The sequence below is a fragment of the Hetaerina americana genome, unplaced genomic scaffold (genome assembly GCF_022747635.1).
Source record: "Hetaerina americana unplaced genomic scaffold, ioHetAmer1.1.p SCAF_1, whole genome shotgun sequence".
Lineage (NCBI taxonomy): Eukaryota > Metazoa > Arthropoda > Insecta > Odonata > Calopterygidae > Hetaerina > Hetaerina americana.
The window spans coordinates 62,257,684-62,284,508 of NW_027286069.1; the positions used below are offsets into that span (position 1 = coordinate 62,257,684).

At 36.3% G+C, this 26,825-nt stretch overlaps 2 protein-coding genes across 8 annotated transcripts in view; one reads left to right on the forward strand and one right to left on the reverse strand.

Moving 5' to 3' along the window:
- The window catches only part of Hdc (histidine decarboxylase), a 70,425-nt gene extending 57,538 nt beyond the window's left edge, over positions 1-12,887 (forward strand). The window contains exons 13-17 of one of the 2 annotated variants that reach the window (XM_071590485.1): positions 3,513-3,802; positions 5,050-5,204; positions 5,927-6,097; positions 9,783-10,010; positions 11,973-12,887. In XM_071590485.1, coding sequence (XP_071446586.1) covers positions 3,513-3,802; positions 5,050-5,204; positions 5,927-6,097; positions 9,783-10,010; positions 11,973-12,139 — 1,011 coding nt within the window. In that variant the 3' untranslated portion in view covers positions 12,140-12,887. The remainder of the gene's footprint in view (positions 1-3,512; positions 3,803-5,049; positions 5,205-5,926; positions 6,098-9,782; positions 10,011-11,972) is intronic. The other variant, XM_071590495.1, reaches the window with a different exon arrangement.
- An 8,610-nt stretch (positions 12,888-21,497) lies between these two features.
- Positions 21,498-26,825, reverse strand: part of Esyt2 (extended synaptotagmin-like protein 2) — a 61,641-nt gene continuing 56,313 nt past the window's right edge. For all 6 annotated transcript variants that reach the window (XM_071590523.1, XM_071590506.1, XM_071590513.1 and 3 more), the window contains 2 exons: positions 25,288-25,431; positions 21,498-23,788 (listed from right to left, as the gene is read on the reverse strand). In XM_071590523.1, the coding sequence (XP_071446624.1) occupies positions 23,702-23,788; positions 25,288-25,431 (231 nt within the window). In that variant the 3' untranslated portion in view covers positions 21,498-23,701. The remainder of the gene's footprint in view (positions 23,789-25,287; positions 25,432-26,825) is intronic.

Sequence of the window (26,825 nt, forward strand, 5' to 3'; positions counted from 1 at the left end):
ATGCTCAACAGCGGATACCTCCGTCCGTGGTATCCCACGCAGTTCTTTGAATTTAGAAAAGAAAAAATATTTATTTCGGATTTTCTAGATTTAAACTTTCCTCCCTCTAAGTAGGGTAAATTCATGTAAAATTTAAAAAGCCATGGGGAAGATAATAAAACTAATATAATAATTCCGGCCAAGGTGAATGACTTTTACAATCTGAAATTGTTACATATTAAACTAATAGAAACTTAAAATTTTACTTTAGGCTATCTATACGATTCCACATCCTCTCCCACTATTACAAGTATACATTTCACTAACGTTCCTTTCGGGGGGAGCAATGCACAGTGAAAAGAGTAGACTTAAAATTATTTCAGGAAAATTACATTGCACAACCCGGTCGTGGACTAAGAATTTCCTTCTCCACTGTCACATTCAAACACTTCTTTATAATTGCCTTTATGAGACATAATGAATCCTCACAACAATCGCTTCTCAGCTCACTGGGCCGGATGTCGTGCCCGGCAGCGGGGGAGGCAAGTTTTCCGCGATTATCATCACACGAAATCCTAGTAAAATCAAGCTGTTATATCGAAATTAAAGAGAACACTAAAAATATGTCCGCAACGGTTTGCAGAGAGAAAGGCAATCTTCGGGCAATGTTAAAGATAGAGAAATTAAAAAAACATTAAGATTGATACTGAGGAGATAATGGGTTAGTTTTAGGGGAAAAGAAGAGGCTTAGCCTCTTCATCTCTTCAAATGCAAAAGCTATCGCTATCTTATCGCTGGAGCGACACCCTAGCGATAGTAAATAGTTTACAGCGGGGAGGGGGAAAGTCATCATGTACCATCCGTAGTACTGAATAGGACACGGAAATGGGTCGTGAATACTGAGCAGATAAACTTTTATTGCTACAGATAATCAACAAGCCAAACCAATCTAGTAGTAATCTGGGAAACATGCCGACAAGTACCCCCTGGAAGGAAGAAGTAGCGAATTTAGTAGATGATGAATTAAAAGAAATAATTAGGAGCGTGCTCGGAACGAAACAATTAATAGTGATAGGAGATTGGAATGGAGGAGAGGACTAGGCATTTAGAATTATCACGGAGGGAGAGCAATCCATTATTGCTGGTAAAAATGTTAATCACAGCTAACATAGGAGTCATGGAAATTCCGATAAACGGAGAGATACCAGTTATATTACATTATAGTTAGATATAGGAGAAGAAGCGCTATAGTTAGAAGTAGCACCATACTTTGCCACACTTTTTGGGGGGCAGATGCAGATAATTTTTTAGTTTTTATGAAATGCAATTCCAAACCCAAAAGGTTGGAAGTATATGATTGTGAAGGTGGACTGCTACATCATATACGGGAGTAAAAAGGACTAGTTTTTATGAAATGCAATTCCAAACCCAAAAGGTTGGAAGTATATGATTGTGAAGGTGGACTGCTACATCATATACGGGAGTAAAAAGGACTGAACGATAAGAAGAATTTCATAAAAATCTGAAGATATAATTGGAACTATTAAGAAAGGTGGGTAGACTTTAAAAACAGGATAAAAGAGCAGGAAAGGAAACAATATGAATGAAAACACTGCGAAAATTAAGAAGCAATAGATCACGGGAGAGATGAATAGGGAGTTTGAAAAGAGAAATAAATGTAAAACCATAATGGCAGACATGTAAAGAAGAGTGAGCAGAGATATAAATAACAAACTTAGTAGAGTAACAAAAGGGGCCATGGACACACGGTGGAAAGAGAAGTGCGAGGATATGGAGTAATTTTAGAGAAACGGTATATTAGAAGCGAAGAGAAATGTTCGGATGAAGCAGAGGAGAAAATAAACCGATCGTAGGAGCTACGGCAAGTTAGTTACTAATGGAGCCGAAACAGATTCAGAAAAGATCGAAAGAAAACGTAGAGGAACTTTGTAGCAATGAGATTAGGCTCGGTATCTTACAATTGAAAGGGTATGTGACGTGGAAGACAATATCTTGGGTCCTGGAGTACAGGATTGAAGGATATAAAAAGGACTACTGAAAATGAAGTCGAACAAGAAGCAGAAATAGATAATATCCATTTCCAATTACTATTCATAAAGGTAAAAATAAATAAGAGAATTTTTAGACTTAAATGAAAAGGAATGTGACTAGACTGGTGTGACTAGTGGATGACTTAACTAGATCAAAACTGATCCCCATATCGAAAAAGAGTAAAGCAGCAGTGCGAGAACTACACGACGACAAGTTTATTTTGGCATGCAAAAGAATAGTTCTGGGAATCCTCAAAATAGTTCAAACAACTGTCAGGGCGAAGATCCCTTTGCATTTAAGAAGGAGAGGGAAGAAGTGACGCTACTGCAGTAATGAAAGCATTATAGAAATCTATATCCGCGTAGAATATAATAAGGATTTCTGGTTTTTATGGATTATGAGAAGAACAAGACTGAGTACAGTAAAGAGGAATAGGCGATTGGTCGAAGTAATTCGAAATCTGTACACGAACCAGACGTCAAAAGAAAGGTTAACGTAGGGAGAATCGCCCTGGATATTGCTGGGAAGGGGAATAAGACAGAGTTGTCCCCATTCAAAGGGAAAAATTGAACGTACGCTATGTGCCGAGCAAATTTTAATGGAGGCATGACAAGGACTTGACTAGGAATTAAAGTAGGCGGAAAAGTGATTAATTGGGATAAATTTGTAGATGGAATATTCCATAAGCCAAAAGGATTTAGACAGCCAAAGTATTGAATTCAATGTTGAATTCTCTACAAGAACAATGAGAAAAGTATTGGATGAAGAAAATGAATGAACCAAAATAAAACCGAAATAATGAGACACTCGAGAAGTGGAGAGATAAAAAGTATGAGGGCTAGCAAGGATTCCACGCGAAAAATAAGGCATTATAGTTGTTTGGGGCCGTCCAAAAGCTCCTTTTAATAGATGTATTACCTATAATGACGACTACTTGTGCCCTGAAAATGTATTCAATACTCACCTATAGGAGCGGGAGTAGACCAGGGGTAGCGTGTCCGCTTATAGAGCCGAAGATCGCTGGTTAGATGCCCGTGCCCGGCGAATTTCCCGCTGACAAAAAAATTGTTAATGGTTTTTCGGCACGAGACAACCACACATCAGCAGAAAGAGCACAAACATAGTATTTCGGAACGAGGTAACGAGAAAAACTCCAACTAAAAAGCTACCCTGAACTCATTGTGAAAGGCAGCAGTTTCACCCCTAGGCGCAGGCCGAGTGGGTCGGCCCGGTATCAGCTGCCACAGTTGCGGGCGAGAGTGAAGTGCACGGTATCGTCCGCAGTACTGCGATGTGGAAGGCAACGGGAAACCACCACATTATTCTCCCTAGAATATGCAGCCTTGCATTCAAATATAGTAGAATGGAAAGATATGGGCAGCACCAATCCTAGCATTGAAATACTGATGATGATGAACTGTTGAAGCATACCCAAAATTGGGTTTCGTTTGAAACTGAATCTATTCCCTTGTGTCTTCTAGGGCGTCCGATTGGCTAAAGAATTTGAGCACATGGTCCTCTCAGACAAACGCTTCATCATTGCTGCACCTAGGCACCTTGGTTTAGTGGTTTTCCGCTTGGCTGGAGTTCTAGATGGCGGAGATGGCGACGGGGATGCAGCCACGGAAATATTACTGAAGCGGTTGAACGCCAGCGGCAAAATGCATGCTGTACCAGCATCGCTTCGAGGAAGATACGTCATCAGATTTACAGTAACGTCACAGCGCACCACAATCGAAGACATACAAGAAGATTGGGAATTAATCCGAAGGTAAAAAAATTGAAATGAAATGAAATTATTGACTTTGTGATTCCACACACTTTTTCCACCAAAGTGTGTGGCATTTACAAAGCCAATTATTTCATTTCATTTCAATATGTTATGTAATTTCCATTAATTTACGCCGGAGACAACACATTGTTTTCAAACTTATTATTTTTAAGCCTCACGGAGAGGGCCAGTGATTAAGTATAAATTGTATTGCCGACCTATAACCATTTCAAAATTAAAAGGACGAAATAAGGAGTTAATAATAAGGAAATATTAAGAGGGAGGGAAAGTAGGAAGAAGAGAAGAAAAAGGTACCGTACGCCGAGAGTCACTTGAGATGATGATGGATGAAGACGCCAGAGAAGCACTGTAGTTTATAGTTCATGATAGTTTTTAGCTGAGTTGAATTTCCTTTGACCCCACCCAGGAATCACACATTGTTCCATCCATAGTTTTTTGAGGGCCAATACTCTTCCCATGGTCTGACCTTTATCAAATATCATCACAAATCATTTCCATCCATGGACTAGAGCGCTTATCTATGGTCCTCTTCCAAAGCTATCTTCAAGGGGGTCCATTCCACTCTTTAAACTTTGACTTGGACCAATACAATAAAATTTATCCGCAAAAAATCTCGTATAAATGCCCCTTGCCATTAAATCCCCGAAGTTTTATCATTCATTCAAAATATGCACCCAGATTTTCAATGATTATTTCCATTATGTAGAAATAACAATTTTGATGAATAAATTGTTTTTATATTTTTTATTTTTGGTTAGAAAACTTTTGGGCTCATTGAACTGGACTGGTAAATTTAAGAAATCCGAAACATAATGCCAATGGCACGATAAGATTACGAGTATATCTGCCCGAGAAGTTCCATGTTCGTCAATTTTTCTGCATCTAGATAACTTTTTAATAAAACTTAGCATATGTTTCATAAGGTACGCCTAACTGTGCAAACACAGAAACCACAAATATCTTTCAAAAATTGAACTCAAAGGACATAAGTTGTGGACTGATATCTTGAGGGGATATGAGTTTCTTACCATCATTCTGTGACGGCAATTATACCGTCGGAAAATAAAAAAATTCTTCAGTTTCTAATAACATTAATCTCAACAAAATATCACAAGTAAATTTTTGACGCCACTTTGAGCATGATGAAATGTGCGTTGCGATTCTCCAGGAAACAAATTAATAAAGGTGAGCATACTGCGATCACTTCATTTCCTTTTAATTGACAGGACAGCGACAGCGGTGCTACGGGAGAGAGAGGAGGCGGAGAAGGAGTTGGTTGCGGAGGCTGATACGGCAGGCACTCGACCAGGAGCAGAAGACGCCGAGATTCAACGGAAAGTGGATAAATTGGCTGGAAGGAAGGCCAAAGTGCCGCTCGGGGGTGAGTTCTCTAAAAACTCCTCGAAAATCAAAGATATCTAAAATCCGATCTCCAGCATTTGAAGAGAGAACTGACCAAAGAGAACGGATGATCGATTGTATTTAGCATTACATGACGGCAATTGGCAAACAATTGTCCGTGGGCTGACTCAGGCTAAGAAACCGAATGATGAATTGTCACTAAAACGTGAAGTTCCCAGAATATTCTTTTCTTATGAATTTTATTTAGACGCAATTGCCTGAAGGTTTAGGTAAGAGTATTAATTAGCCCTCCTATCGGAAAATTCCAGGATGAAATCTAAAACTCCAAACAGGTTGTGAAATTTTGTGTCGAACCTTTCTGGGAAACCGCAGAAAGCCTAAGGTCAGTTATCGCATACCTACCTAGATGCGTGTTCGCTCGCATGGTAGGGTGAAATCAAAGATAAACCTCATTAAACAAAACAGCCTTTGAATTTATGATTCCATTGCTTGTTTCCTATTAATATGAAATAATTAATCTTATATATAAAGGAAAACTTGGGGTATAACCTACAGCTTTGTCACTATGCAGCACCTGTCAGGTTGACAGAGTAATGGCTAACATCTTAACTTCTTGGATTAGTCATGCACACACCATTACTTCAAATCATCCAAAGGAAATGCACGAAGTTACAATTCATCTTGTATGTTTAATGAACATTAATTTAACAGATAAAGTAATCACCGGAATTCTATTTTCAGAAACGCGAGAAAGAAATGAAAATTTTGGCTCTTCTCTACTTTTGGCTAACTCACCAATGTCTCCAAAAGTGGTCAACGGTTCATTTGCTGCCGTCTTTGAACAAGGTGACGTCGTGAAGGAATTCGCTCGCAAGTGCTCTGGATTTCGACTGGATGTGAAGGATAGCCCTGGTGAGAATACGGTCAAAAGATAGATTGATCACTACGTTGCATTCTTCACCCATATGATAAATCTTTTTAAAATTCTAAAATTAATTAATTCTAAAATTATTTTATCACCATTCAAATAGTATGGTCACGTCAGTCACCATACTATATACCTTAGTGGAGTGCTAAAAATAAACGACACGATGTTTCTTAATCTCCTCACTTGGAAATAGCCCTTAGAAGATATATTATCTTTTCCCACTGGAGACTTGCCTACGAAATCACTTCCAGAAATTACTCCTTTTCATAAGATTTCCAGGAAATTTGAGGAATATCAGTGCTTGCAATTCCTCTTATAATTATGTTTTTTTCATCTACAGTCTTGAAGATCTACTCCCACCTGATAAATTCAACGATAGTGGCCAACAATTAACCCTTTCGTTGCAAAACCGAAGCAAGTAGATATGTCAGAATATTTGAAAAAATGTATATTGGAATATCTATGAAATTGGAAAGTGTTGAAATCTGTAGTAAATAATTTATTCTACAAAATTGCTATTCACAGATAGCATTAAAGTAAAGATACTATAATTGATCATAATTCAAACTAATCAAAACATTTTCTTGATTAGTTTTTAGCAAAACAGGTAAGGGATGAAATGGCTGCAGAAAAAAATCCACCTATAATTTCTTAATTTATAACAATTACAAATTTTATTCTGACAGAGGTAATCAATAAAGCATTTTAATGACCCACAGTTAATTTTTCACTTCCAGTGGATCGATTCGGGTGAAAATCTAACCAGTTCGATCCCTATGATCATTAATTTTAAGCACAAAACGCTGTCGTTCTCAAAATATCTCTTCAGTTATATTTTCATAGAATAACTTACTCACACGATCCAACGAAAGGTTAATATAAACGACAAACTTGTCAGAAAGTCTGTAAAGGAAAGATAAAATTGGTTTGTTATAGCTATTTTTTAAATTATGATTCAAGCCGCTAAGTTACTAACGCTCAGCGAAACTAACATAGCCCATCTTCATTTACTCGAAACGACCTAATAACCGCCAGTTAGCAGTAGACTCAAAAGTCAATTGTTTAAACGCCACTGTCTTATAAAAATATTGACACGTGAAAAACCGTTATAATTATTACAAACTGACTGACGTTGAAAATTATAAAAATTCAGTCACAGACGCTGGGGCTGATAGAAGCCGCTCAAGAATTGTTAAATCTCTTCTTGTACTATGTTTCCCATTGTTAGCAGATCGATGACTGCGCTTAGGTTGATTTTGCCCAAAAGAAGCAGATCATGAAGAGTAGTTTTAAAGACGGAAGTTCATTTATACTCCTGCAAGAATAATGTTATGAAACACAATTCCTCTCGTCAAGCTACACTCGTGATGACTAATTATGAAATAACCGTCGATTCCTCATTTCAATATAAAAAGGTACGATTTTTACGTAGTGCGTCACGCAGTGAATAATTTCCATCCTGGTGAGGTTGAAACCTTGTAATTCCCCACGAAGAAGTTACAAGGTTTCAAGGTCAATCGTAGCTGCTCCTATTCGTTTCAGGCATATCTAGTAGTAATTAGTTTATAGTGTTGGTAGTTCTAGCTATCATGTTCAGTAAAGTCTAAATTATTAATCACAATAGGACGTAAATAGTGCGCCAGTGCGATAGTGCGGTGGGCAAGTCAGTGGTACAGATGGAATACACTTAGTTTGCAGGAGTAGGTGAAAACTGTTTATTTCCTTTCCTTTCCCCCGTTTACAGCGTGATTCCCCACAAGCACCATCTATAAAACCGTACCAATCGGAGGAATAATTATTGCTCCTCAACCAATTATTTTCAAGTACTTATAGAACCCAGACGAAAGACAGCCTGCATACCAGTCGATCCACAGTGATGTGATTGCAAAAGTTTCTTATATCATGGCGCCACACAAAAAATACTCTTGATGGAGGCAATAGGAAACCATTTAACGTATCTGTTTCATGAAAACGTGATTAACGTGATAAATTGAAAAATGACCCACAGCAGGGATATAGGAGCCTACCAAAGCTGATGCCGTGACCGTAGGCGGGGAGGCAAAGATGAAGTCAGCTCAATAAAGCCATGGACAGTGATATCAAAGTAAAATGCACCAGAAAATACAGGAAAAAGAACCGCACCTACTAGAAACATAACGGAATTTTAGAACGATTTTGGATACATAGAGCCGTCAAGGAATATAGTACCCCATGCAGAACTTAGTTACATTTGGGTCAGATTTGCCTGAAGTGAAATGGAACAACGGGAGCCATACCTAGTGAGAATTATAGGCCCGATAGTTTAGAGTAGTAGAGTACTCGATAAAGGATAGGTACGGAATCATCTAGGAGCAATCTTAGCACTGAAAAGAAAAAGGGACTGGATTTTAGGGAATACATATAAAATGTAGGATATTATTTTATTTGCAAAAAGATAACTTCAACATATGGAGTCGTTATCCAGATCAGCATTTCGAAAGTAAACACAAGGAGGGTTAAATGGCCTACATAAATGAGAATTAGAAAGGGGAGTACGGCAAGAAATGATCGTGGTGAGAAAATGATTTAATTCGAAATTGAAAGAGTTAAATAATAACTATACAGAATAAAAAGCTCTTAAATAAAAGGTATAATATGATCTGCAGAGGAAATGCAATAAAACAAGGAATAATAAAAAGGAGATAATACGATAAGAACTGTGGAGCCCTAAAATATGATGGAGAAAATGGAAGGAAACAGGGAATAGAGAATAAGGACACGGAGCCGGAGAATGCACAAGGACGAAAAATTGGCCAAGGGAAAACCACCTGAATGAAGAAAACGTTGGAATCAAAAACGATTAAGGGAAACATTGGTACGCGGACGGAATGTCATATCTCGTAAAATAGCAAATATAGGCGGAAGAACTTTTTATCAAATACGAGTATTTTAAGCCTGTACGATTATACGTAATTAAAGAGTGATATTGATAAGCGCCGTATGGGTCCAGGACTAGTAGGGGGTGAGAGAAAAGCACAACGGTTAACGAAAGCAAGTAAGATTTGACAGCATTATTCCAGAATTTCACAAGAAAAGAAGGAAAATGCGACTCTTTATTCATGGATATGGAGTTTTACCAGAAGATATGGTTAGCTCAACAGTAATCCCATTGCGAAAAGGAAAATTCTAGAACTATTGTGGAAACTTAATTAAATTCTGTAAAATAATGAACTCAGGCAAAAAGAATTTGAGTTGAGTGGAATACTTCAGAATCTCACGACATGGTATAATGTGTATAGTTCTCAGGGATGTAATCGGTAATTACCTTGGAGAATATGCGAATTAAGTGAGATACATGAAATAGTAGTTTTCCTCGTAGTTTTGAAGACGTGTAGCGGAATACAATGATATGATATTCCATACTGTTCTAAGAGTGGGTGCTACCCTTGCCATTTGCCTACGGTGTGTTCACCATTACATGTATAGGGTGCGTGCTGCCTGTCCCCATGAACCTTAGATATCTTGTAGCACTGAGGGTCATGTGCTCATAAATCACTCCACGCTTCATGAAATACCCGCTTAAGGGGCCCAATGAGAGTTACGAGTATCCAGAAACTACCGAAAAAGCTCTCAGTATTCCCCATCATCTTCCCTGACGGAAGCGCGTTCCCGCCTGGGCTTTCTTTACAGCTATGAGACGCCGTATTCGTGGAATACTGGTCAGCGGTCGCCAGCAGTACTCGCTCGATTCGCGTATAGACATGGCTGTCATGGTGGGAGATAGTGAAGACGATTCTTACGGCCCTAAAGGCCGGCCCCTGTCAGTGGGACCTGCGGGATGCCCCAACCTGCCGTTGATGCGGGAGGAAGACAGCGAGGACTGGGGCTTAGAAGCATCACAGCGCCCGGGAAGACATGGTGGGTTCCCTGCGCTACTCCCTCCCTTTCTGACAGACCGAGGAAAACCATCACCCATTAAATCGCTGGTTTCCTTTCAACCACCTTTTTTGATTTTGCAAATAGACAGATGGTTTTAGAAACATACAATGCCTTTACATTACACGTGGAAATGAAATATGTCTAAATTTTAGAATACCAGAAAATTCAAAAAATGAACTCAACCCTCGTATTATAAAACTTATGCTACAATAATTCTAAAATATATTACAGTACAGATTTTCATAAAATGTTTTAAAGTAAAATTAGGTCGCTGTTTAATAATATATATACCTATATATATATATATATATATATATATATATATATATATATATATATATATATATATATATATATATATACACATACATACACACACATACATACATACGTAAGTAAGTGTTATCTAGCTCATTAGAAAGAAAGGGTTATCTTCAAACATGTAAATCGAACCTCTCAAGCTTGAGCATGTTCTTGAAGATATCTTAAGACTGAGGAAGGGCCAGTAGTGATTTCAATTCTGAAATGAGAATGATTCCGCGTTCATTATAGTCAATAGCTTATTATGTTATTACTAAATGAAAAATTAATTACCGATTATTTATAAAATAATGAGATTATAAAAATATGAGATTCGATCAATTGGATGGTTCCAATGCCTCTAAACAGGATAGCCTGCCAGTAGGGCACTGCAAGACGATGATTACTAGACAAGTCGCCTTAGCATAATCCGACCGTCACAGCATAGCTCTCTGCGTTGCGCTATCTCATACGGTACCTATAAGTTGAAAGCACATATTGTCTACACGTTATACATGTACGTATTTACCACGGGGCCTGCAGAAAGAAGCTAGGCTATTTCGAGAATGCTCCTCCTACGTCTTTGTAAAGTGGTAGATAGCAGCGGGGGATATCATAACTCAAAAAAAAATGTAATAAACAAAACCCAGTAAATTTTCACACACTCTATCTTCATGGATTAGGAAGTATCAATGGCGTTCATGTTTTCAAGCTTTTTTCGACAGAAAAGTGATCCGAACTGCAAAGTTTGCACGACTGAATGGCATACATTTTAGACCCCACCCAGAGGCAACATTAAGATGTGTAAGTTCCACAGATGGTCCACGTAATTCTAATATCATTCGTTTGGTTATAACTCACAAGAAGATAATCCGGGTTCGACTACCGAGAGATGCTCTCGATCCTAAGGGAAGAACGGGAAAAGAGAAATGTAATTGCGATAAAACATCCCTTTCATAACTAAAATATTGTATCATTGGGTTGAGTTAGGGATGAAATCTGAACTCAAACACAGTTACATGTTTTAATTTTATTTTTGCTTATGACTTCTTTGCGTATCTCGCTCAAAAATGTTTGCTAAGTGCATCAAACGCATTTTTTTTTAACGATTTCTGTATTCTTTCAGGTACGGTCAATGGGTCTCTTACGTTCCACGGGGTCATTGTTCCATCCATTACTTCTTCCATCACTTATTTCTTTGAAATGTTACTCTTTTAACACACAACATAACCTGTTAGTGTATGAATATATTTTTCAACTTAAGATTCATGCATCTGAGAATCGCAGGTCGTGGGACCAGCGATTACAAAAATGCTCTATATACTTCCTTAAGTAGCCATGGTTAATAAAATGTACATTCCACGAGTCTTGCCGAGTATCCGAATCAAATCTACTAACACTGTATTGTAAGGAATCACTTAAAATTTAAATAAATGAATTGAAATGTATTATACAAAGAAATATTCCCATATTATCATCTAACTCTGAAAGTCATTTCAGAGCATCATTTGCCCAAACATAATTTAATAATTTGGAGAAATATAAATATTTCTAAAATACTGATGCATTCAGGCCGTTTACATATTGATATAGAGTTCTTTTTTATGGTAATCTCTTTTTCTCTCCATTTCATGGACATAGGTGACGTCGAAAATGGTACACCGGAAAGGCGATCTCGGTCAATGAGTGAAGATACGGTAAGCGAACAGATACAAGAAGAATTGGACGATGAGAATCAAGATCCGGATGAAAGGAAGATAGGAAAGCTATGCCATAAGTGCGGACACGTTCTTCGAGCTCGCCAATAACCTTGATTTGTTTTTGCAATTGAATTTCTTTCCTGAAGAAAACCTTGACAAATATGTTCGGCTACTGGGCAACATGAAAATGGGTAGAGTAAATGAATTTCAATATATCAGCTTAAATGTGTATCTCCAAATGAGAAGGTACAGGTAGTAGATTTAACTTTGCATAGGTAAAAATGCATAGATATAGTTTCAGAAAAACAATCATTCCATATTACAGCTAATATTTAATTGTGCTGTTAGTAACTACAATATTCCATCTTTGTGAATTAAAAATATGTGAGTCAAAAATTTAATTGCGAAAGAATTGTCAACTAGATGAGCAGTTTAACTTACCGGGGGGATATTTCCCCACTTGATTCACTGGCAATGACTAGGCATAGAAAACAATTCACCATTTTCATGTTCGCTAATTCCCTGCCACGCAGATCCGCAAACTCAGAAATGGTCGCGTGTGTCTAAAATAAAGAGGTTTTATTATGGCTTCACAGGAGGGAAAAAATTCACAAAAATTTCTCATTTGCTACAAAAGTATAAAAGTAATTGATCCCGTGAGAATAATCAATGGGCAAATATACCATATATGTAGTACTTTTTTGTTCCATGGATTCGCCCATGGGATATTTGCACTTCCATTATTTGCTGCGATTCCTTCATGAAGGCATATTCCTAAACATGTTCCACTTGTACAGATGTTCTATTATGTGTTATGGCTGTTTTGAATGTTGAATAAATCAAAGAAAAATGTTTACTCAGCGCACATTAAATATCACCTCTCTCTTTCGTTCCTTACTCCCTAGCACTTGACCATTCATATGGGCACTGAAATGTGATTTACCTCGTCTGCTTTTTCTAGGTCAGTTTTTTCCTATTTATCTAACATCATTTTCGCTGATTAAGTCACCTCAGCTATCGCTATTATTTGTACCTTGTTTATATTGTAATACAAAACTCAAAAAATAAGGATCTTGTCAGGGAAATTAAACGCGGCGCTTGGAATGGGTGTGTTAGGTGTCTATTGCATGTTCCAAGTCACCATATAAGTATATTCTAGGGGCGAAAGATTTTTCAACGATAATTTGGTGACGTGTGGAAAGCATTTCTCTAAAATCCCACTATTCTCCTAAATTTATACCGTCAACAATTAATCCAAAAATCTGCGTGGTGGAAACGGCAACAGAGGTATCATATCTAGCGTAAGTGCTACTATGAAGAAGTTGCAGGAAAATAATTTGATTCTGGGATCGATAGTAAGTTTTTTTCCTCAAAATCAATTAGAATTTTCTTTGAAGCAACATAAAATGTGTACATTTAATTTGATAAGAGAGATTTCAAATAATGATACGATTATGATACATCATCATGATTCACAAGACGGAGAAACAAAAATTGGAAAAATGAAAAAGGTACTGTCAGAGAATCAGGCCTAAGCCAGCTTTGCTTTCAGCTTTGACTAATTGAAAACCGCGTGATCTCTGTTACACTAATTTAATGGGAATTGCCCCTCAGAAGTTTAACCGGCACTCAATAGCTAAAATTTGAGTGCTAAATTTCAACTTCATATTCTAGCGCCCCCCTCCCCACTTTGCGTTCATATATTGTGATATTTTAGACACAAGCATAACCAAATATGCTTTTTTTAATATTTTTATCCCCATATTCATAACACCGAAATATTTGTTTTTAATAAATGATTGCTACATTCATTAAAAGTATCCTTGGCTGGTTTATTTCGGATTAGGAAATGCATACGAAATGAAATAGAAGAAAGGCTTTCGGAATTTTGAAAAATTTTTAAAATAGTGGTAACAAGTACATTCTTTCAGAACCACCAACCAAGACGATAAACAGAAAATGCCATGAGATATAGAGAGAAGCCTAATTAACTACATAATCGTGAAGCAGAGATTTAGGAATTAAATAAATAACTTCAAAAGTTAACCGAGGGAAGATATTGACAGCGACCACAAGCTAGTGCCCAATGCTGTGATATCTGAAACTCAAGAAGCTGAAGAAAATAATGACTCAATGGGAGTTGGACAGATTCGAGGAAACTGGGCCACGGCTGGATTACCAGCCGAAATTGGTGAAGGAAATGGAAAAGTATAACAACAAAGGAATGACTGATGAAAGATTGCAAGAAATAAAGACGATAACTAGTAGCCAGAAAGAAACCTATAAGCTGAAGGAAACCTGTGAAAAGCAAACTATAGATCTCTGATGAAGTTCAGCCATAACGGATTATAGAAGAACAAAGACGCAAGAATTGAGCAATTTCAATGAACGCAGACCAAATAACAAAACCATCCGGGAAGGCATTGGTGAAGTTCTCTGAAGATAAATACAAAGAAGAAATGGAAAAAAGTATTTTAAGAACTTTTATCATAGAAAATAAATACACATAAAAATACTGAATTAAGAGAACCCTTTCTAAAATAATGTGAAGGAGACAATATCCTTAGGCCTAATTTCGACGCTGTAGCAAAGGACTAAATGAAAAAAAGCGATCGACGAAATGCGTACCCTTGGAACCTTGTGTGATATTTATATGTGTGGAGAAATACTGATAGACTTAAGAAGAATATAATCGTCCTTATTCCATAAAAGTTAAAAAGGCAGTAAAATTGCCAAAACCTAAGAACAATCAGCCTACCGAGCCATGCATAAAATATTCTCACAAGCATTTACGAGATATAGAGTAAAACGGGAAAGAAGTGGAAGAGTATTATAAGGTGACCATTTTGGATTTAGAAGAAGTAGATGAATAAGAGAAGCTAATCTTGCTTTCATACTTACGCACAGAAAAATCAACCAACTTATATCACATTCCTTAACTTCGAGTAGACATTTGACAATATAGACTGGAATGTGATTCCACTTATTTTAAAGGAAATTTGATAATTAATCTGAATAGAGAGTAGGTAGCAGTAATTAGGTGCAGTGAGAGCAAGAAATAAACTAAAATACAGAATGGATTTTTCATTGTGGCCAGAGATATGTAGCGTGTATATTGAGAAGGAAATTAACGAGCAAGAAGTATAGATAAGTACGCTACGACTTCTGGACGACATAGCTATACTTGTAGAGAAGAATGAAGATCTTACAAGGATACTAGGCAATATGGACAAGGAGATGAAAAAGTACAACCTTTACATAAACTAGATTAAGACTAAAGTCGAGGTAGGGAAGATAATTTCTTAGTAAACCTAGGGAAAGACACACTGGAATGAGTGAAAGAGTTTTGTTAAATAGGGAAAAAGATCACAAGTGATGGAAATGAAGCAAGATGGATGTGATAAGCAGAAATGAGTAAGAGTAAACAGCGAATGATTTCTGCCAGAAGTAGCAACTACAAATTGCAAATATTACTAGCGTATGCATAATGAAAGAATTCCTTAAGAGCTAGTAGTAGTAGTAGCAGTAGTTTTAGGGGAGGCGACCGACAGCTAAGGTCATTTGCGCCATTAGGGATGAATAGGATAGGAAGAGTGGAGAGAAACCCGGCGTCGGCATTAGCCTACTCTTTACGAAAAATGCCAAGGGGTCCACAGTTTAACGTCCCATCTGACGGACGTCGCACTCACTCAAAGTGCTCTCCACTAAGCACCTCAAGTAGGGATCGGGATACCACTGAAAAATATCTGGCGTCTCAGGATTCGAACCCCCGCCCTCAAGGTGGGAAGCCAGTACATTAGCCACCGCATCATCTCGATCCCCGTCTTACGCGCTTTTTATGGAATCTACCTCTCTAAAAAAGTGCGACTTGAACGATAGAAGCAGCAGGTAGAAGAAGGTTGTAGGCGATGAAAATGTGGTGTAACAGAAAAATGCAGAATTAAAGTGGATAAACAGAGTAACAAACGAATTAGTGCTTCAAAGAGCGCGTGGAGAGAGAACGGTATGGAGAGCACTTACAAGAAGAAGTGAGAAATTGATCGGACATATCCTACGACACGATAGTATACTGAAGATCATAATTGAGGAAAACAAATGAAGAATATTTACAGAGGAAGGCCAGGATAAACTACGAGAAGCAGGCAGTGACATTTTTCTGTTTAAGGAGCTATAAGGGAATAAAAAGATTGGCAGAGAACATAATAGTTCGGAAAGCTGCTACAAGTAAGTCCTCGGAAACTAACCGGGGCTATTGGAATTAAGAGGCAAAAATGGGCTCTTTTTTCAGTCAAGGTTTTGTTAATTTTTTTTCGATGGACAAACAAAAGATAGAATGAACACCCTACGAGATACAGTCATTTGCATTAAATTCTGCAACAGTGTAGTGCGAAGAACCCCGGCAAGTCGACACATTTTAAGTTAAATCACATTTAAGTGTGTGTGTGTGTATATATATATATATATATATATATATATATATATATATATATATAAAGTGAATATATAAATTTACTTGAATGTGATTTTTCATCATGTTTCGGCTTTCTGAGTTTCTTCGCTCTGCACTGTTGTAGAATTGAATGCAAATAACTGTACCTCATAGGGTGCTCATTTTATCTTTTATTTGTGCATCGAAACATTTTATGTCAATCACATTCAAGTACATGCATATTATTATTAGGTAATCTACCGGTTAAGGTAGGTTTTTGGATGGACAAAATTACTAATTCAAAAATTTTTGACCCCCAGCAAAACACAACGTCCCACTCTACATCAGGTCCCTCTTCATCTCTGCGTACTTTCTTCCTCCCTTCATTCCGTCCAACATCCCTATCCTGTTCCTTCCCTTTCCTCGTTTGCCTAACATTCTCCACTCTATTACAGTCTTCAACATCCCACTGCCGGTCAATATACCCTTCATCCACTTTTCCTGCCTCCATAGGATTTCTCCCATCAAACCCCTCTCTTCGCCCACCATACCAAGTACTTCCTCATTTGTTTTCTTCTCTGCCCATTTCACCTTCTCCATTCTTCTCCACACCCACATTTCAAAAGCCTCCAGCCTACGTCTATCCTCCTGCTTCAATTACCACGTTTCCGCGCCGTACATAGCTACGCTCCATATGAAAGTTTTTACGAGTCTTTTCTTAGCATCCTTACTCAACGTCCCTCTCATCAACTCCCTCCTCCTTGTGAAAGCCTCTTTGCCTAGCGCAATTCTTCTCCTTACGTCCCTACTACTATGACCGTGTTGGTCCAAAACACTACCGAGATACGTAAACTGTTCTGCCTGCTCTAGCTTTTGCCCTCCTATTTTAATGTTTAGCTTAGCCTTTTTCTTTCTAGTAAATCGCATAACCTTTGTTTTATTAATATTGATTTTCATCCCATACCTGTCGCACTGAATTTCCAATTCACTCAGCAATGCTTGCAGCCCCTTGGCTGACTGACAAACTAAAGCTTGGTCATCAGCAAACCTAACTGATTTTACGAATTCCCCGCCCACTTTCATTCCTACCTCCAGTTCTTCCCATGCCTCTTTAATCATTTCTTCTGCATACAGGTTGAACAGCAACGGTGATAATGGGCAACCCTGCCTTACACCTCTTCCTAACAATGCCCATCCGGACTGCGGATTGCGGTTGCGGATTAGCCTCCCTTCCCTCCAATCTATTCCTATTTTCTGCAATATACTCATTAGTTTTTCCCAATTCACTCTATCAAACGCTTTTTCGAAATCTACGAAACAGGCAAATACCTCCTGGTTGTGTTCTATATTCCTCTCGATTAATAATCTCATTACTGCAATGGCATCACGCGTAACTCTCCCCTTCCTAAACCCAAACTGATCATCCCCTAAGTAATCATTTGCCCTACTCTCTATCCTTTTGTTTATGATCCTGAGAACATATATGCATATATTTCAATAAATGATTGGATTATTATTTTATTTGGAAATAAAGTGCAGTCAGTATAACTTTTTTTCATTAGTTACGCTATTTATCCGTCCAAAGTGTAAAACAGTAAAGGTTTCGAAATTCCGCAGAGGAACCGAGAGACTTAGTAAGAACGCCACTCTTTCCGGACAACCCGCCAACACGCATTTTCCGCCTTTCCCTTGCTATGACCCCCAACAGCTCATCATATAATTATTTATTATTTGACTACAACTGAGAGACGAATCAGTCTCATTGCCAGTCATGAATAGCGTGTCATACAATTAACAGTTAACTAGCCTATAACGTGAGAGCTACTGAAGCAGTTGGAGTACCTAAAACTAAATATTACTACTATGCCACTTACACAGTTCAGTTTCCCGCGAAAGAGTTCTTCCACGCAGGTAGGAGAAAATCCTGCACTTGAAAAATTCCCAGAAAACGAGATACATGGATTGGAACGCTCAGTAACGATATCAACATCAGAAACACGTAAGATACCCATGCACTCAACGTGAGCATTAGCCTAGCCATTACGTAAGTCTCCAAGGGATCCACTATTAAGTTTTCTCCGAAGGACGGCAATTTAAGTGCTCTCTCACAGAGCACCCAAGTATTTTCGTAAGCAGGTATACTAATCACCACTACAACCTAACCCTCTTTTTGTGTACAAATCTGTCCGAAAGAGTTATTAAGTCGAATACAAACTCAAAACAGCAATTCAAGATTGAAATGGTAACTCTTACTCATACGGATTAAAGTAGTTGATTAATTCATTAGGCGAACATTTTATTAAGAAGTACTCCTAAAAGACACAAAGTGGATGGAGAAATGTTCAGAAGTAGTGAATGTTGAAGCCCTTAATATAATGGATAAAGTTAATTAAGTTGGGCAAAGGAAGAAACCAAATAAGGTTTTTGTACAGACGGTTTGAAGACAGATGGAAAGCACAAAAAAGTGACTAAGGAAATGATGTAGGGTAAACAAAGAGGAAGTTCAGCGTTAAGGCGTACAAAATTTAATCAGGCATCGTCCAAAACCTACCTCATATAAGAATAATAAATACTGCTAACCCCGAAAATTTGCAACCGGTAAATTACTTTCCGCCACGTTAATTGACAATTTGTTTTTTGAGAATCATAAAGATTAGTGCTTATCTAAAGAAGTCAAAAAAGATCATGAGAAGATGCATACCATTATATCATCCATTCCGTTGTCCAAGTTTTAGGTCACCTGTAAAAACAACCGTTGCCGATCACACATTCCGAGAGAGACAGGTAACTTCTTAGTTGATTTATGCCGAACCATAAGAATGAATGAAATTTGGATTTCTCTTTCTAACTTCAAATTCGTGAACACATTAATGAGAGCGCTAATATCCAGACACATTTATAAGACGGCCAAAATATTCACCAAATACATTGAATACACTTCAACAAACTAGCTGATAAACAGCCATGTCTCCTAAACATTCCCAACAACTCTTTTTTAATCAAACAAACATCTCCGATGCTGTTTTGTCTAAATACCAGGAACAGCAGACCTAATAGGGAACCTAGTGTCGATCCTAGCAGAAGTTAATCGAATCGCATATTCCGCGAGCTTGCTTTTTTCGGATTTATTAATGAGTTAAAAACAAGGTCATTCACATTAGAATTTTATTGCAGTTTCATCACCAAGGCGACTTTCGGGAATCGTCGCGGTAGTTACGTTGTATAAAATATGCCACTTTACGAAATTCGATTCCAAAAATGAGATGGAAATTTTTACTTAAAAGAAGCTTCAGGACCATCAAAAAAATGGTATCGGCTCGCTATTCATGAAATAAATGTTCTGGAGAAATATGGCATGAGTAATAGTAGTGATACCAAATTAACGTAAATTGACAATACACAACCAGTGCAAGCTATTATTCAAGATTCCTTCCGGTCCAAACCCACACAGTCGAGGTTAATACTATTGCATGTCCATATGGAGCGGCATTATAATATAAACTTACTAGCATGATGGGATTTAAAACACTTGCGGTAACAATAGAATCTCTGTCTCTTTTATGCCCTCACTCTTGAAACTGAACCCATTTTGAATACTCAAGAATTTTGTGGACTGGTATCAAATTAGGAACCAAAATAGGCAAACAGTTACATAAGCATTCTATTAAATCCAGGAATACCCAAAGCTATGACTTTTTTGGGGAATTGAGGACTTAGTAATAGTCTTTGAACTTGTAGGGGTCAAGTCCTTCCTTATTAATTGTGTGACAAAAAAATAGTACAGATAGTTTCGTGGACGTACACATCTAATTTTCATTAAATCCCAATTCATTTAAATCAAAGAACTATCCGTTCTGTATTATGTTCAACTTCCAACACATCATGCCTGAAACTACTCCATTTGCTGAAATCGTTGATTTTGTGTAGCACACTCTGCAAGTCCCTTAAGGCTCATGATCACTCCCTGTACACCCCAGGAGGAGGTGCCTCCTTTTTAAACATAACAACCCTTGGATATTGTTGAAATGACTGTTCCATTTTGATCTTCATACTAAGTTTCACATGTTCATTCCAAGGGTTACTGCATGAACACTTAAAATTAAACAAGAACTCCTCTCGTGAATTCTAATGATCCCTCTTGTTCCCTTGCTTTTCTCCACCAGAACCATTCAAACAAATCAATGATACTATTATCACCAAAAGAAACCTCATGGCAGAGAACTATTGAAAACCCAAGCACCCTTGTAAATGCATTATCATGATATGCCAAAACTGGGAACAATTTGGAATTTCTTTATGATATTTCAACTCAATATGATTCATTGCTTTCAAAATATAAAGTTCTCACAATATCCTCATCATGTAGCAACACTAAAAATTAATCACAACTACACAAGGCACCGAAGTTGCCTTTTGAAGGCATCCTCATGTGTGCTGCAAACTCTTGCCGTGAGTTTTTTTCTCCCAGATCCTTTGATGAATTTGTGCATCTACACTATAACTGAAGGTGCCTCCTTGATTTGCAACTTGCATATTTAATAGTTGCAAAGTTTTCTCTAGAGTCATCATAATTAACCACAGGGAGTTGAATATTTCATTAACTGAAGATATCCCTTCCACAAAAATGAACGAAAGTACTTCAAAAACAACAGAAACAATATTTTTGAGTTTCATATTCTTGTAAATGAACATGCAATGAAAATAAACACTTTAAATAAGTTTCATTTGTATCACATTTGTGTAATGGAACTCAAAGATTTGAGACTGGTAAAATCCAGAAAAAAATGACCATAAAATACGCATATTTATATGCAGTAAATAAAGAATATTAATAAACAAAATTGTTTGCTGCAATCATCTTCAAACATTTTCCTGGAGATCCAAATATGCATCAGAAAATATGCAAGCAAAAAAAATACTGTAATGGCACTGATAATATCAGTTTAGGTTCTCCCAATCAATTGTAAATCTACTGAACTGAAACACTATGGGAAATGAGTAGTACGTACGTCAAAGAATTAGCATAGAGAAATAGGATTAAATACAACAGTTATTTTCATTTATTTAGTAAATTGGATATTACTTACACGAAATGCATTTTCATTCAAGTAAGGCACACTATTGACTGTAGAAAAGCTTGTGAAAGCTTTAATTCCTGAAGTAAATGGCAGATTTTATTATTACATAAATTCCTGCTAAACATTTCTCACGCTTCTTCGAGAAGAGTGAAATTTAAAATTTCATCAAAGGAGTAACATTTGGACAACATATAAACTATACACAAAATAATATAATAAAAGGTAAATCACCTCCTTGAAACATGAAGCAGAGCAAAACTGCTTATTTCTCATAGCTACCATATTGAATAATTCAAAACCTTTCATGCAATAAAAACTGCATTAAGCAGGGGAAATGTGAATTAAATTCACATTTCCCCAGTGAAGGTACATACAAAAAATAAAATAGCACAGCAAAATACAATGAGAATTGATAAAGAAAATTAAATTTTCAATACACACAGTCATAACATTAGGTAAACAAGCATACAAACACACAAACTAAGAAAACATGTCAATTTCAGCCATTTCTTAATGGTGTATTTTCCAACTCCTTCAGGGATAAATTCTTTCAACATTATGCCAGATTTATCAGCAAAAATTTGGAATGCAATATAATTATGTTCATGACAAATAAAAGAGAGAGAAGACCAATAACAAAAATGATTTGACCATGAAAATATCTTTCAACCAAGACAGTAAGGCTCATTACCAATGAAAGCATCCTTAGTTTGCCTACTTCATGCTTGATCACAACTTGTTAATTGCAAAAAGTAGAAGTTAAAGCAAAGCTGACTATGCCTTAACCAAATAAGATCCATAGTAAAACTAATGATACAACTCAAATATGTACTCTGAATTTCTCAGACAATGAAATTAATTAGCTGCCAGCCACTTTTAAGCACCAAAACATTGAGTATGGCACATAGCTGTCTCTTTACAAAAAAATAATCACACCTTCAAACAATGTCCTCACACAAATCCTGATACCCTGAACAGTATATTTAAATGTTGTAACTTTTCTAAAGATTAAAAATGGTACAAAAGTCACTTCAGATGATTTTAAAGTCATTACAAAGACATCAAAATATACTAGCAATAATATCTCATGGCAATTCACAAAAAATAATAGTGCAAGCTATGTAAATCTAAAAGATTAGACTTGAAACTTTTAACTGAGTCCTATTCAACTGGGCAATGATTAAGTGACAGTGGCTATTGACAAGGCATTCACATGTTGTGCTGTCAGTCACAATAATTATAAAAATAAATTTTTTGTTCACCCTCGTAATAATACATTCTAATTTTATATGAATGGCATGAAAAAATTGAACTAAAAATAAACTATCCCAATGCAATCCATAAAATTACCTCTCAAAGGTCATTTCAGCCGATGAAAAGTTTTATAAAAAGTTGACAAAGAGAGGTTTTCAGAAACAAAAACATTGAAAGTGTGGTGCAAAGTTATACTGCAAAATTAAGCTGCTCAACATCATTATGGAGATACAGGTAATAGTGGCTACAAATCATAATGGAAGTAAAGAGATCATATACATATAAGGCCATACTGGATAATCATTTGTTCTCATCAATGCTCTTTTATGATAAAAACTTTCCAATAAACAACTACAAGCTGCAACTACTGTTAAATGCACTGATTTACTATGGATATAAATGCTTTTAAAATAACCCATTTTCAAATATTAATGCTCATAATTCCAAACATTAAAGAGAGCAAAAAGTGCATTTAAATGACCTCTTCCATAAATACTCGAATAATTACATTTTTGCTGCACGAAATGTGGAACAAGCTACCAATAAAAACATTCTTCCGGTGATCACACTGAAATTTCAATAAGTTAATAGCATTTACAATGCAAATAAATAATCTGAAAGCAAATAATTGTTAAAAAAAAACAAAAAATTATCCAAAATATCAAAATATAATTACTCTAAATAAAAATTCAAAAAAGAAAAATTATAGAAATTTTAAGACATCTGATAATATATACTAACTTTGCACCCCATCCTTCTTGTGCGTAATGGTACTATGATAAGTTTACATATTATATTTTCCAATCATTGCACATCAAGCTCAAAGTAATTAACCATAAATATAAACCAAAATCGCTGAAACTTGTCTCATCAATCTTTCAAACAGCTCAACTACAGGTTTACTCTTTCTCAAGCCTCCCTTCTCACTTCCTTTTGAAGATCAAGCCACAGGGTCACCGGCTGATGAAGTGACAACTCTCCAAGGTTTATAACTGCCTGTTTTGGGAAAAATTAAAATGTTAATATATTTCATCATGGAATGAACTTGGAACAAAATTTTTGATAAAATGAGACAGTAATCCTAAGTTATGTTAAGTAAAAAGCACCAATTAAAACCGAAGTACCATTCATACCCATGTAATATGAGCAACCCATTTTTAAGGATTCAAATGCAGGAAAAATTTTGAAATACTACGAAAGTGAAGGAAACGATAACTTGTTATGGAAGAAAGAGCATTTATTTTAACACATGTAGAAACAAAAATGGTACTTTCTGAGAAAATTCTAAAAAAAATCACCTCCTCAAAACAAAAAACTGCCAATTAATAAGTAAATGATTCCTGCAGTCTGGCAACCAATGAATCAAGTCACACCATTTCCATCAAGCATAACCAAATTGCTATCTATGCGCTTATGGACTTGGCTAGTCAGTGTTTATCAATCCCCAGTAACTAACAGATTTTACTTTAAAGTATCCTTTGTCCATTTCATCTTAAATAGACTGTGGCCCTAAAAAGTGGAACCAGGCTTTATCTCCAATTCCTTAAGCAAATTTCTGGCATATTGTACATCTGCCCTGGACAATTATTTTCTATTTCTTCAGTGTCATTGATTGCTTGTAGTTTTCAATTCCTGTATAAAGATCTTTTTCATCTATTCAATATGCAAATGACTGCCTAGTGCAATCAAAACTTATCAATGTAGCCACTGAAAAACATTATCAAATGAAGCAAACTTGACTTATTGGAAATGTGAATAATGAGCAATGGGTTGTACTTTTTCTGGTTTATATTGATTCCAGCCATGAACTAGGATGCTCAAGATTGCTGTCTGCTGCTTGATGGCTCTGAATAGGAAGCAGGCAAACAAAATACTCTCTCCTCCAATCCCATTTTTCGCTTGTGAGACTCAATAGGCAGAGGACTTCACCCATCAACAATAGGTACCGCCAAGAAGAGCAGAGATATCAGGGAGCAACTTGGGACTTTGTGAGACATGACCCCTCTTTTTTCAGAGGCAATATTTGAAAACAAAGATGCACATGGTACATGACTTTACATGGTCTTGACACGTAAAAAAAAAGAACTTTGAACACCAATAGCAACAGCTAATTCAAATTAAATGAATAACTCATTAGCCAAAACCTTATAAGTTGGATACAAAATATACATTGAAACTTATTGAATAATACACCAGAGATCTGTTTGATAGCATAGCTACTGGTACAGTTAAACAGGTACCTAATTTCTCAACAATGCAGATATTACAAATTAAATGCAGAATATAATATTCAATATGATTTTACAGATAATATTTTGGATTATCACAATATATGTTGTTATGCACCTAACATAAATGCAATTAAAAAAATACATAAATACCTGAATATTTATAGCAGATATATCTTTACCATAAATGGTGTTTTATCAAAAGTAATATATATCATGTGCCTGTATACAAAAGCAATATTTAATCAATTAATAAAGAAATCTTACCTGGCCAATAATAGGACTTTCAGAGGAGAAAAAGCCTTTCTTTGTAACAACAGAAATTTCAAGCTGCCTTGAATTCAGTTCACCAAGGGATATCAAGTACTCAAAAGTTTCATCATAAATTGGATTGCAGTTATCTTTCACTGCCTGTAATAATGAAAATTTAAGCATTAAAAAGCAATTAAATACATTCTAGTACACAAGCAACAACATTTAATTGAGCTACAACTCATTGTGACTCTTCACCAATATCAAAGCTCTTAATTGCAGTTCTTTCTGGGATCTTTATTGACATTTGCTTCCAGGTACAATAGAAATAGGTAAAATGTTAACTTTTCCACATATGACACACTTATAAGAATGTAATTCTTAGAGCTTTATACTCAGTGGGTTGATCACACTTGGGTATTCAATAAATAAACTAATTCTCCTGGATTGCTAAAGACTTAAGGCATTACGCATCAGCAGCATCAATTACCTACAATTAACAATTTCAACCAAAACCAAAGGAAGTCAAATCAGCATGAATATCATAATATAACCAACATTTATACTCTTGAACAGCAATACCATAGAACAAAATTAAACACTTAACCATAATTAAGCATCACCATTTCATACCCTCTGATAGAATTATGTACAGCAGAACCTTACACAATGAGCATAATTCATTCCAAAATCTTTCTCATAAACCTAAACACTAGTTAATTGAAACAATTTTTCCCATATAAATCAATGTAAAATGAAAATGATAAATAATGTTCAAGGTTTAACCAAAGAATATTGTACATATATTGTTTAAGATCATGAATCATCATCATCATATTTTCCTCAATCACTGAATGAACCAACCTAGAATGTGAATTTGTTTGTAACAATAAAATAAAATCAAAATGATTAGTTTATTATTTAAGATACATTCCAAATTAATTTTAGTAGAATGCTGTCTAGAAGAATTTTCTTCTGCTTATGCTTCAAAATTTAGTAAAAATCTAACTCAGCATCATCATTAAATAAATTTCTAGCACACACAGCCACTTATTAGGATGCTTCATACACATAGTACTACAAAACAGTTTTCCATGACTTTCACATCACCTTCAGCTTGCTCTTAAGGACTTAACGCTTCTTGAGGGCTCATGGAGTTGCTGATTGGTAAATAAGCAGAGGTTAAATTTTCAAACCTATCATTTGTGCAAAATAAGTGTGAGGTGGCCTTTCATTGGCTTGCTACCATGTAATGCATTCTCCTCTTCTGTAACGTGTGTATAGGTTTATATTAATATCATTTTCTGAAAAAGACCAATCTCACCACAATAAAAAACGATTGCAGCAGTTAGCCTTCCGGATCTATGAGTTCTTGAAGTCACCTATCAAGTTCTTTACTGCTTTTGAGTCGGAGCTCGCCGCTTCACCATACCTTACAACACCATGGATGCCAACTTTTCTCTTATACTCCTTGAACCATGTATGGCTTACCTTGAATACTTATTCTTACGCTGTTGATGATTATGGTGTCTTCTATACAAGATGGGAAAAAA